Below are 13,375 nucleotides of genomic sequence, written 5' to 3' on the forward strand. Positions count from 1 at the left end.
TGTGGACAGACAGTCTTGGCTCTCCTGTACTGTTAAGAACCAGCACTTCATATAGAACCAGCACTGTATGTAATCCCTTGTGCAAGATGTGCTCAATGACTGACAACTGTTTTAAAATGCTTGAGTGTATGTACAGGTGGTCTGAAACATACAAATTAGTTTCTTATATGCTAGAAGCAAGTTGTTTGTATAGAGAACAATGATGGTTATGTTTCACACGTATTTGTACTGTGGCTTGGCACTTATAAACTTTAAGTGGTTCCTAAGTGCTTTGTAAGTGTGGATGTTTGTAACTTGGTGTGTTAAAGTGGGACCGGCTGTAGCATATCTCGTCAAAATAAGTTGCAACATTTGCTCTTCTTACTCATATTTCAGGGGTTTAAACGTGCAAAAAGTACAAATATGTAATGTCACACTTGTCAATCACTCAAAAAATTCACAAACTGATGGAGAAGATCCCAGAGCTGGAGAAGATCCCAGAGCTGGAGATGATCCCAGAGCTGGAGATGATCCCAGAACTGGAGAAGATCCCAGAGCTGGAGAAGTTCCCAGAGCTGGAGATCTCAGAGCCTAAGAATATCTCAGAGATGGGGAATATCTCAGAACTGGGAAAATCCCAGAGCTGGAGAAGATCCCAGAGCTGGAGAAGATCCCAGAGCTGGAGAAGATCCCAGAGCTGGAGAAGATCCCAGAGCTGGAGAAGATCCCAGAGCTGGAGAAGATCCCAGAGGTGGAGAAGACCCCAGAGGTGGAGAAGACCCCAGAGGTGGAGAAGACCCCAGAGGTGGAGAAGACCCCAGAGGTGGAGAAGACCCCGGAGGTAGAGAAGACCCCGGAGGTGGAGAAGACCCCAGAGCTGGAGAAGACCCCAGAGCTGAAGATCCCAGAGCTGGAGAAGATCCCAGAGCTGAGATCAAAGTTTTCACAGCCCTGTTTCTTATCCGTCTTGAAAACGTGCATTGCCCGAGTGATAAACAAGCTCGTTTTTTTCTTAAGAGTTTTGTTGTGTTTAAAATGAAATGTAATGTGTATATCCGTGCAGGCTCGCTCGTACACCATGTTACACATCTGGTCAATATGCGTTGTTGCCAACCAGTATCAAGACAAAAGCTTCCTAAATCATCGGCATTTGTTGGAACGACATTTTGGCTGTTTAGAGCTTTGTAAACTTTATTGCAGCTTGATTAAGTTATCAAGTTTACAAGTTTAGCTTGTTCTGTAACATGTGTTATTGTCTTCATGCTACGCGTGTTCAACTTTTCACAGCATCTTGACAGCTTGGACTTGTGAAATATTTGAATTGTTTTGGAAGTTGTGTTACGTGTGCCGTTGCTATAGATTGGTTACTAATGGTTGAAAAACGTGAATAGGTAGAACTAAAACTAGTTTTATATCTCACTTGATGACTGTGAGTTCAAGTGTGCGTGTGCATGCATACACACATGCAGTACTTGCATTATTCCGATTGTGTGTTCACAACGTGTGCATGTGCTTGCATACACACACATACAGTATTTATTATTTTTTATTATCACACTGGCCGATTCCCACCAAGGCAGGGTGGCCCGAAAAAGAAAAACTTTCACCATCATTTACTCCATCACTGTCTTGCCAGAAGGATGCTTTACACTGCAGTTTTTAAACTGCAACATTAACACCCCTCCTTCAGAGTGCAGGCACTGTACTTCCCATCTCCAGGACTCAAGTCCGGCCTGCCGGTTTCCCTGAATCCCTTCATAAATGTTACTTTGCTCACACTCCAACAGCACGTCAAGTATTAAAAAACATTTGTCTCCATTCACTCCTGTCAAACATGCTCATGCATGCCCACTGGAAGTCCAAGCCCCTCGCACATAAAACCTCCTCTACCCCCTCCCTCCAACCTTTCCTAGGCCGACCCCTACCCCGCCTTCCTTCCACTACAGACCGATACGCTCTTGAAGTCATTCTGTTTCGCTCCATTCTCTCTACATGTCCGAACCACCTCAACAACCCTTCCTCAGCCCTCTGGACAACAGTTTTGGTAATCCCGCACCTCCTCCTAACTTCCAAACTACAAATTCTCTACATTATATTCACACCACACATTGCCCTCAGACATGACATCTCCACTGCCTCCAGCCTTCTCCTCACTGCAACATTCATCACCCATGCTTCACACCCATATAAGAGCGTTGGTAAAACTATACTCTCATACATTCCCCTCTTTCCCAGAGCTGGAGATGATCCCAGACTCCTAAGTGCACCGCTCACCCTTTTCCCCTCATCAATTCTATGATTCACCTCATCTCTCATAGACCCATCCACATGTAGTACTTGCATTATTCTGATGACTGTGTTCACATGTGCGTGTGCTTGCATACACACATGCAGTACTTGCATTATTCTGATGACTGTGTTCACAAAGTGTGCCTATGCACGCCGTATGTACATGCCGTATGTACTTGCATTATTCTTATTATTGAATGTAATTTTAACTAAGTGTAGAGTTAGTGTTCAGTTGTTTAAATTAAAATTTCATAAAGACTATTTGATGCAAAGTGAGAATCAGTGTTAGAGACATGACACAAAAGCAAGAGAACCATTTATATAACAGACTGGGCAGCCTCCCACTTCCTCTCATTTCATGTACACAAGGTCCCACTTATTGTACATGAGATCTTGTTTTGTGTACACGAGGTCCTACTTCATGTACAGAAAATCCAACTTCGTATACATGAGGTCCGACTTATTGTACACAAGGTCCCACTTATTGTACATGAGATCTTGTTTCGTGTACATGAGGTCCGACTTATTGTACACAAGGTCCCACTTATTGTACATGAGATCTTGTTTCGTGTACATGAGGTCCTACTTCATGTACAGAAAATCCAACTTCGTGTACATGAGGTCCAACTTATTGTACACAAGGTCCCACTTATTGTACATGAGATCTTGTTTCATGTACACGAGGTCCTACTTCATGTACAGAAAATCCAACTTCGTGTACATGAGGTCCGACTTATTGTACACAAGGTCCCACTTATTATACATGAGATCTTGTTTCGTGTACATGAGGTCCTATTTCATGTACGCAAGATCCCACTTTCTTTCATTTAATGTACACAAGGTCTCACTTTCATGTACACAAAGTCCTCCACTTACGAGCACCTCAAGTTACAAACATTTGCACTTATGACCAGTCCACTTAAGAAATGGTAACATTTTTACAGCAGTCAAGTTGCAGTATTAACTTGTGTGAGACATAATATAGTCATTGTCCATACTAATGTTTTCTGTACTAACAACTTGTTTGTCCGTTGAGGCACAAGGAAAGTAATGTTCTTGTCAGTTGAGGCACAAGGAAAGTAATGTGTTTGTCAGTTGAGGCACAAGGAAAGTAATGTGTTTGTCAGTTGAGGCACAAGGAAAGTAATGTGCTTGTCATCAAAATGGTATAAAATACCGACAGGTTGTTAGGTAAGACACATATGCAACAGTTAGACAACTTTATTCCGAAACGTTTCGCCTACACAGTAGGCTTCTTCAGTCGAATACAGAAAGTAGGAAGGAAAGATGTGAAGACGATGTAATCAGTCCATCACCCTTAAAGTCGTAGAATTTGAGGTTGTCAGTCCCTCGGCGTGGAGAAGTTCAGTTCCATGGTCAGGAACTATCTGAAGAACAAGCGACAGTGCGGAGACTTAAATACTGTCGGAAGGAGAGGTGCAGGGTGGTAGTAGTAGTAGTAGTAGTAGTAGTAGTGAGAGGCCACTGAGAGGTCATGTCCCTCTCAGATCCAACACTTCTCACTTGAAAAGCTTGTCCAAGGTGTTTTCTGTATCAAGATGCCACGTGTTGCAGTGTCTGACAAGATGAACATCAAAATGGTATACAATACCGACAGGTTGTTAGGTAAGACACATATGCAACAGTTAGACAACTTTATTCCGAAACGTTTCGCCTACACAGTAGGCTTCTTCAGTCGAATACAGAAAGTAGGCAGGAACAGTAGAGATGTGAAGACGATGTAATCAGTCCATCACCCTTAAAGTCGTAGAATTTGAGGTTGTCAGTCCCTCGGCCTGGAGAAGTTCAGTTCCATAGTCAGGAACTATCAGATAGTTCCTGACTATGGAACTGAACTTCTCCAGGCCGAGGGACTGACAACCTCAAATTCTACGACTTTAAGGGTGATGGACTGATTACATCGTCTTCACATCTCTACTGTTCCTGCCTACTTTCTGTATTCGACTGAAGAAGCCTACTGTGTAGGCGAAACGTTTCGGAATAAAGTTGTCTAACTGTTGCATATGTGTCTTACCTAACAACCTGTCGGTATTGTATACCATTTTGATGTTCATCTTGTCAGACACTGCAACACGTGGCATCTTGATACAGAAAACACCTTGGACAAGCTTTTCAAGTGAGAAGTGTTGGATCTGAGAGGGACATGACCTCTCAGTGGCCTCTCACTACTACTACTACTACTACCACCCTGCACCTCTCCTTCCGACAGTATTTAAGTCTCCGCACTGTCGCTTGTTCTTCAGATAGTTCCTGACTATGGAACTGAACTTCTCCAGGCCGAGGGACTGACAACCTCAAATTCTACGACTTTAAGGGTGATGGACTGATTACATCGTCTTCACATCTCTACTGTTCCTTCCTACTTTCTGTATTCGACTGAAGAAGCCTACTGTGTAGGCGAAACGTTTCGGAATAAAGTTGTCTAACTGTTGCATATGTGTCTTACCTAACAATGTGCTTGTCAGTTGAGGCACAAGGAAAGTAATGTTCTTGTCAGTTGAGGCACAAGGAAAGTAATGTGTTTGTCAGTTGAGGCACAAGGAAAGTAATGTGCTTGTCAGTTGAGGCACAAGGAAAGTAATGTTCTTGTCAGTTGAGGCACAAGGAAAGTAATGTGCTTGTCAGTTGAGGCACAAGGAAAGTAATGTTCTTGTCAGTTGAGGCACAAGGAAAGTAATGTGCTTGTCAGTTGAGGCACAAGGAAAGTAATGTTCTTGTCAGTTGAGGCACAAGGAAAGTAATGTGTTTGCATATAGGAAACCTCTGTATCAGACTTTCTCTCAACTCTATACGTTTTCTCATAAAAACAGAGGCACAATACTGGGATTGGAACATTACTCAAATAATGCGAACATATAGGAAAGAAACTGACTAGTTAATGGTCCAAGTCAGATTCAAACATAATTGTAAGTTTCTTTCTCCTTTTTACGGGATATTTGTGTAAGTTTTCTCAAAAGTCCACAAAAAAAAATTTAAATTGTCAGTTGATTATAGAGGTTCTTCTTGACCTGGTTCATCAGGTATTATTATTATTATTATTATTATTATTATTATTATTATTATTATTATTATTATTATTATAGAGGTTCTTGACCTGGTTCATCAGGTATTATTATTATTATTATTATTATTATTATTATTATTATTATAGAGGTTCTTGACCTTGTTCATCAGGTATTATTATTATTATTATTATTATTATTATTATTATTATTATTATAGAGGTTGTTCTTGACCTGGTTCATCAGGTATTATTATTATTATTATTATTATTATAGAGGTTCTTCTTGACCTGGTTCATCAGGTATTATTATTATTATTATTATTATTATTATTATTTTTTTTTATTATTATTATTATTATTATTATTATTATTATTATTATAGAGGTTCTTCTTGACCTTGTTCATCAGGTATTATTATTATTATTATTATTTTTTTTTTTTTATTATTATTATTATTATTATTATAGAGGTTCTTGACCTGGTTCATCAGGTATTATTATTATTATTATTATTATTATTATTATTTTTTATTTTTATTATTATTATTATTATTATTATTATTATTATTATTATTATTATAGAGGTTCTTCTTGACCTGGTTCATCAGGTATTATTATTATTATTATTATTATTATTATTATTATTATTATTATAGAGGTTCTTGACCTGGTTCATCAGGTATTATTATTATTATTATTATTATTATTATTATTATTATTATTATTATAGAGGTTCTTGACCTGGTTCATCAGGTATTATTATTATTATTATTATTATTATTATTATAGATGTTGTTCTTGACCTGGTTCATCATGTATTATTATTATTATTATTATTATTATTATTATTATAGAGGTTCTTGACCTGGTTCATCAGGTATTATTATTATTATTATTTTTTTTATTATTATTATTATTATTATTATTATTATTATTATTATTATTATAGAGGTTCTTCTTGACCTTGTTCATCAGGTATTATTATTATTATTATTATTATTATTATTATTATTATTATTATTATTATTATAGAGGTTCTTGACCTGGTTCATCAGGTATTATTATTATTATTATTATTATTATTATTATTATTATTATTATTTTTTATTTTTATTATTATTATTATTATTATTATTATTATTATTATTATTATTATTATTATAGAGGTTCTTCTTGACCTGGTTCATCAGGTATTATTATTATTATTATTATTATTATTTTTATTATTATTTTTATTATTATTATTTTTATTATTATTATTATTATTATTATTTTATTTTTATTATTTTTATTATTATTATTATTACTCTTATTATTACTCTTATTATTACTATGACATAAATTGTTTGTTATATGTAGATGTCAGCATTTTACTTGTATCATCTACTTTGTGTTACTTCAGGTGTTTGAAGACACAGAGTTCCACCAGATGGAAGCGGAAGCTCATCGTGAGGCAGAGAGAGAGGAACTCAATAAGGAGGTGAGCACAGATATTAATGTTTACTCTAATAACCAGTGCTGCCATCCTTTAAAACTGCAACGAAGATTTAAAAATATTTTATGAAGTGTGTACAAATGCTGCTTGACTTAAGATGGTTCGACTTACAATATTTTGACTTTACGATGATGTAAAAACAATTACTGCAGAGGTGAAACTTAGTTAAGATAATTACCCAGCATGAAGGTGGCAAGTCTGTAACTTGTATTAATTTTTTACTTTTCAGTACTGGTATTTAGTTACAGTAATTATTTATTTACTTATTCAGTATTAATTTTTTACTTTTCAGTACTGGTATTTAGTTACAGTAGTTATTTATTTCCTTATTTAGCATATCATATTTGACTTACAATGTTTTCAATTTCTAAGATGGGTTTGTCGGAACATAACCCCGTCGCAAATTGAGGAGTGCCTGTATATTGTAAAGTATAAACTGTACAAAATCTTGTGAAACTAATTCGTGTCAAAAAAAAAAAAATTATGCATCATGTACACGTGCAGATTGCCGAGTTGAAAGAGAGGATGACGAATCGACGAGAGAAGATGGCAGAGTTAGAGAAACACATGTTAGACATGACAGACTCCGTCAGACAAGAAACAGAAGTTCTTGAGAAAGAACGACAAGATCTCCTCTCTAAGATGGCCAAGGTGGGTTGTGCATCCCTGTTATTATTCCTCTCTTATTATTCTGTGTCAAGTTCATGTACAAGATGGCTATTTTAACCCTTAAACTGTCCAAACGTAGATCTATGTTCGCATGCGTAGTGCTCCGAATGTAAATCTACGTTTTTTTACATTGTTTCTTATGGAGAAAATTAAGGTCGGAGCGCTACGCGCACAAACGTAGATCTACGTTCGGACAGTTTAAGGGTTAATGGTACACACATGTACAGGCAGCTATTGTTCATAGTGTACACACACACACACAACTATTATTAATGGTATACACACATTCACACAGCTATTGTTAATGGTATACACATACATACAACTGTTATTAATGGTATATATGGTATATACACACTTCTTACTTGTTTAATGTGCTTGCTGCTGAGACATGTTAGTGGCTTTTAATACTTAAGAATACTTTATGACATGTAAATCAAACATTGTATACTTTGCAAGGAAATAATAAAGAAAGTTAATGTGGCATTGAGAAATGTGTTGTTGTTTTATGTAAGGTATGAGAAAACTTATCGTGCGCCTGTGAGTCGTGGATCACTATGGGTTGTGGATCACTGGTTCATGGATGACTGTGGGTCGTGGATCACTGGGTTGTGGATCACTGTGGTTCGTGGATGACTGTAGGTCGTGGATCACTGTGGGTCATGGATCACTGTGGTTCGTGGATGACTGTAGGTCGTGGATCACTGTGGGTCATGGATCACTGTGGTTTGTGGGTCACTGTGTTTTGTGGATCACTGGGCCGTGGATCACTGTGGTTCGTGGATCACTGTGGAGCTACTGGTTATTACAAGAGCTCTGTCAGCTCACACACTCTTGGAATATGTCAGGAACTTGATCTCTGAACAGTTTGCCATTTTTCTATGAATAAATATGATAATATCCCTATGATTTTCTTTCAGCTGTTGTGTTGCTAGCTATCCATATATAAAGTAAAGCCAAGCTGTTGACTTCTTTTGAAGTCATACTGGTACCTAATAGGACTGGTAGTGATAATTTCCAGTCTGGTGAAGGGGGTATCGACACATACTGGGCAGTCCATCGGGGTCTGTAATAGCAAAAATGTTAAGAACCCACAATTTAGGGAGCCTGATAATTGCTTTGTATGCCTGGCACAACTGCTTATCTTTTCTTTCTGTCTTATAAATATTTAAAATGATTGGAAAGTCTAACACTTGTACTTCAGTACAAGCTTATTTTACTTTCCTACAATTGTTAATACTGTAGTTCTTATTCTTGTAATACTTGCTTTGTACTTTAGACCAGGTAGTCTGAGACCACCAGGTAGTCTGAGACCACCAGGTAGTCTGAGACCACCAGGTAGTCTGAGACCACCAGGTAGTCTGAGACCACCAGGTAGTCTGAGACCAGGTTGTCAGGGCAATGATTCCCAGGATCATTAACAGATGTAACTTTGTACTCTCATTGGTGATGCAGCTGCTGGCTTACTGGTACTGTATATCCATGGTGATGCAGCTGCTGGCTTACTGGTACTGTATATCCATGGTGATGCAGCTGCTGGCTTACTGGTATTGTATATCCATGGTGATGCAGCTGCTGGCTTACTGGTATTGTATATCCATGGTGATGCAGCTGCTGGCTTACTGGTACTGTATATCCATGTATATCCAGGGCCTCTGCCAGCTTGAGGGCCTCCACCAGCTGGAAGGCCTCTGCCAGCTGGAGGGCCTCTGCCAGCTGGAGGGTCTCTGACTGCTGGAGGGCCTATGCCAGCTGGAGGGCCTCTGCCAGCTGGAGGGCCTCTGCCAATTGGAGGGCCTCTGCCAGCTGGAGGGCCTCTGCCAGCTGGAGGGCCTCTGCCAGCTGGAGGGCCTCTGCCAGCTGGAGGGCCTCTGCCAGCTGGAGGGCCTCTGCCAGCTGGAGGGCCTCTGCCAACTGGAGGGCCTCTGTCAACTGGAGGGCCTCTGCTAACTGGAGGGCCTCTGCCAGCTGGAGGGCCTCTGCCAGCTGGAGGGCCTCTGCCAGCTGGAGGGCCTCTGCCAGCTGGAGGGCCTCTGCCAGCTGCCTCTGCCATGGGCCCCACAGTACCTGTAACCCAGGGGCCCCACAGTACCTGTAGCCCAGGGGCCCCACAGTACCTGTAGCCCAGGGGGCCCACATTACCTGTAGCCCAGGGGCCCCACAGTACCTGTAACCCAGGGGCCCCACATTACCTGAAGCCCAGGGGCCCTGCAGTACCTGTAGCCCAGGGGCCCCACATTACCTGTAGCCCAGGGGCCCCACAGTACCTGTAGCCCAGGGGCCCCACAGTACCTGTAGCCCAGGGGCCCCACAGTACCTGTAGCCCAGGGGCCCCACAGTACCTGTAGCCCAGGGGCCCCACAGTACCTGTAGCCCAGGGGCCCCACAGTACCTGTAGCCCAGGGGCCCCACAGTACCTGTAGCCCAGGGGCCCCACAGTACCTGTAGCTCAGGGGCCTCACAGTACCTGTAGTACAGGGGGCCCCACAGTCAGCAGTACCTGTAGGGGGCCCCTGGGGGGCTACATTACCTGTAGTGGGGCCCACAGGTAATGTGGGGCCCCACATTACCTGTAGCCTAGGGGCCCCACAGTACCTGTAGCCCAGGGGCCCCACATTAACTGTAGCCCAGGGGCCCCACAGTACCTGTAGCCTAGGGGCCCCACAGTACCTGTAGCCCAGGGGCCCCACAGTACCTGTAGCCCAGGGGCCCCACAGTACCTGTAGCCCAGGGGCCCCACAGTACCTGTAGCCCAGGGGCCCCACAGTACCTGTAGCCCAGGGGCCCCACAGTACCTGTAGCCCAGGGGCCTCACAGTACCTGTAGTACAGGGGCCTCACAGTACCTGTGGGGCCCCTGGGCTACAGGTAATGTGGGGGCCCCAGTACCTGTAGTACAGGGGCCTCACAGTACCTGTGGGGCCCCTGGGCTACATTACCTGTAGCCCACAGGCCCCACATTACCTGTAGCCTAGGGGCCCCACAGTACCTGTAGCCCAGGGGCCCCACATTAACTGTAGCCCATGGGCCCCACATTACCTGTAGCCCAGGGGCTTCACATTACCTGTAGCCTAGGGGCTCCACAGTACCTGTAGCCCAGGGGCCCCACAGTACCTGTAGCCCAGGGGCCCCACATTACCTGTAGCCCAGGGGCCCCACATTACCTGTAGCCTAGGGGCCCCACATTACCTGTAGCCTAGGGGCCCCACATTACCTGTAGCCCAGGGGCCCCACATTACCTGTAGCCCAGGGGCCCCACAGTACCTGTAGCCCAGGGGCCCCACAGTACCTGTAACCCAGGGGCCTCACAGTACCTGTAACCCAGGGGCCTCACAGTACCTGTAACCCAGAGGCCTCACAGTACCTGTACCCAGGGGCCCCACAGTACCTGTAACCCAGGGGCCCCACAGTACCTGTAGCACAGGGGCCTACAGTACCTGTGGGGCCCCTGGGCTACAGGTAGCCCAGGGGCCCCACATTACATGTAGCCTAGTACTTGTAGCCCAGGGGCCCCACATTAACTGTAGCCCAGGGGCCCCACAGTACCTGTAGCCTAGGGGCCCCACAGTACCTGTAGCCCAGGGGCCCCACAGTACCTGTAGCCCAGGGGCCCCACAGTACCTGTAGCCCAGGGGCCCCACAGTACCTGTAGCCCAGGGGCCCCACAGTACCTGTAGCCCAGGGGCCCCACAGTACCTGTAGCCCAGGGGCCCCACAGTACCTGTAGCCCAGGGGCCCCACAGTACCTGTAGCCCAGGGGCCTCACAGTACCTGTAGTACAGGGGCCTCACAGTACCTGTGGGGTCCCTGGGCTACAGGTAATGTGGGGCCCCTGGGCTACATTACCTGTAGCCCAGGGACCCCACATTACCTGTACCCTAGTGGCCCCACAGTACCTGTAGCCCAGGGGCCCCACAGTACCTGTAGCCCAGGGGCCCCACAGTACCTGTAGCCCAGGGGCCCCACATTACCTGTAGCTCAGGGGCCCCACATTACCTGTAGCCTAGGGGCCCCACAGTACCTGTAGCCCAGGGGCCCCACATTACCTGTAGCCTAGGGGCCCCACATTACCTGTAGCCTAGGGGCCCCACATTACCTGTAGCCCAGGGGCCCCACATTACCTGTAGCCCAGGGGCCCCACATTACCTGTAGCCTAGGGGCCCCACAGTACCTGTAGCCCAGGGGCCCCACATTACCTGCAGCCCAGGGGCCCCACATTACCTGTAGCCCAGGGGCCCCACAGTACCTGTAGCCCAGGTGCCTCACAGTACCTGTAGCCCAGGGGCTTCATAGTACCTGTAGCCTAGGGGCCTCATAGTACTTGTAGTCCAGGGACCTCACAGTACCTGTAGCCCAGGGACCTCACAGTACCTGTAGTCCAGGGACCTCACAGTGCCTGTAGCCCAGGGGCCTCACAGTACCTATAGCCCAAGGGGCTATAAAATCTTAATCCAGCTCTAACCAGTCTACATGTGCCTACGTAGTTGTGCTTGCAGGGTTATACCTGGAGGGAGTTTTGGGGGTCAAGACTCCCCACAGCCCAGTCTGTGACCAGCCCTCATGGTGGATCAGGGTCTGATCAACCAGGTTGTTACTGATGGCTGCATGCAAACATGCAAACCGACATGTGAACCATAGCCCGAGTGGTCAGGTACTGACTTTAGGTGCCTGTCCAGTGCCTTCTTGAAGACGGAGGTCTATTAGCAATCCTCTCTGTGTATGGTGGGAGGCAGTTGAACAGTCTTGGGCCACTGACATTTATTGTGTTGTCTCTTAATGTACTTGTGCACCCCTGTTTTCACTGGGGAAATGTTGCATCTCCTACCAAGTCCTCTAGGTTTTTCCAAGCGTATATTATCATGTATATTTCACACCTTTTGGTTGAGTCACGGTTATTTTAATTTTCTAATTTTTGAAACATTTGTTGAGTGGAGTGTGTTGTTTATAATTGTTTATTGTTGCGTGTGCTAGTGCTTGGTGGCATCTCATTAAGCTGGTGTTGGAGTGTAGCAGTAATATTTCATGTTAAGCACTAAACTCACGTGGGTCATTCAATGCAAGATGTGGTGCAAACTTGATCCTCTGTGTGCCGAGTGCCAGAAAGATGTTGTGGTGCAAGCTTGATCCTCTGTCTGCTGAGTGCCAGAAAGATGTTGTGGTGCAAGCTTGATCCTCTGTGTGCCGAGTGCCAGAAAGATGTACTTTCTATTTATACTCTCCTATTTTCATGGTTTGCAGGAGCGAGGGCACTTGAGTGTTGCAGAACGCCGTCTTGGGGAGCTGACTCGCTTAGGTCTCATACCCAGCAATGGCCAGTACTCACCTTGCTCATCTGACACTGAGGAGGTACTGTTCTTCATAATAATAATGATGGTGATTATGTCTGCTCCTTTGTCACCCTACCTGGGTGGGGAACAGTCGATATGATAAACAAAATAATACACATCATGGTACGGGTAAGGTTTGAACCCATGGCAAGTGAGTCTTAAAACTCACAGGTCAGTGTGTTAACAGCTTAACCAGCTGCCTCTTAAAAACATTCATAATTTTTTTTTAACACTTTCACTTCATCAAGGTCATCAAGGGTCATTCATTTATTTCACAAAAAGTGTCTTTTTCTCCACGAGATAAAACGAGAGTTCTCTAATAATCTCTGGTATTACCTTTTTATTGGGATTCTGTAAGTGATGGAAGATTTTTTTTTATCAACACATCGGCTGTTTCCCACAGAGGCAGGGTGACCTGAAAAGGAAGAAACACCTTCATTATCATTCACGCCATCACAGTCTTGTCAGAGGTGCACCTACACTACAGTTAAAACACTGTACCATATCAGCACCCCTTCTTCATAACACAGGCTTTGTACTTCCCACCTCCAGGACTCGAGTCCCACTAACCAGTTTTCCTGAATCCCTTCAGG

The 13,375-nt window shown here is 43.8% G+C and overlaps 1 protein-coding gene across 3 annotated transcripts in view; it reads left to right on the plus strand.

Annotated features, from left to right (window-relative positions):
* The window catches only part of LOC128701718 (pleckstrin homology-like domain family B member 1), a gene marked incomplete at its 5' end in the record, with an annotated part of 158,852 nt that overhangs the window by 22,830 nt on the left and 122,647 nt on the right, over window positions 1-13,375 (plus strand). For all 3 annotated transcript variants that reach the window (XM_070104949.1, XM_070104950.1, XM_070104952.1), the window contains 3 exon segments: window positions 6,695-6,772; window positions 7,292-7,438; window positions 12,694-12,801. In XM_070104949.1, the coding sequence (XP_069961050.1) occupies window positions 6,695-6,772; window positions 7,292-7,438; window positions 12,694-12,801 (333 nt within the window).

This window comes from Cherax quadricarinatus, chromosome 96, assembly GCF_038502225.1.
Source record: "Cherax quadricarinatus isolate ZL_2023a chromosome 96, ASM3850222v1, whole genome shotgun sequence".
Taxonomy (NCBI): domain Eukaryota; kingdom Metazoa; phylum Arthropoda; class Malacostraca; order Decapoda; family Parastacidae; genus Cherax; species Cherax quadricarinatus.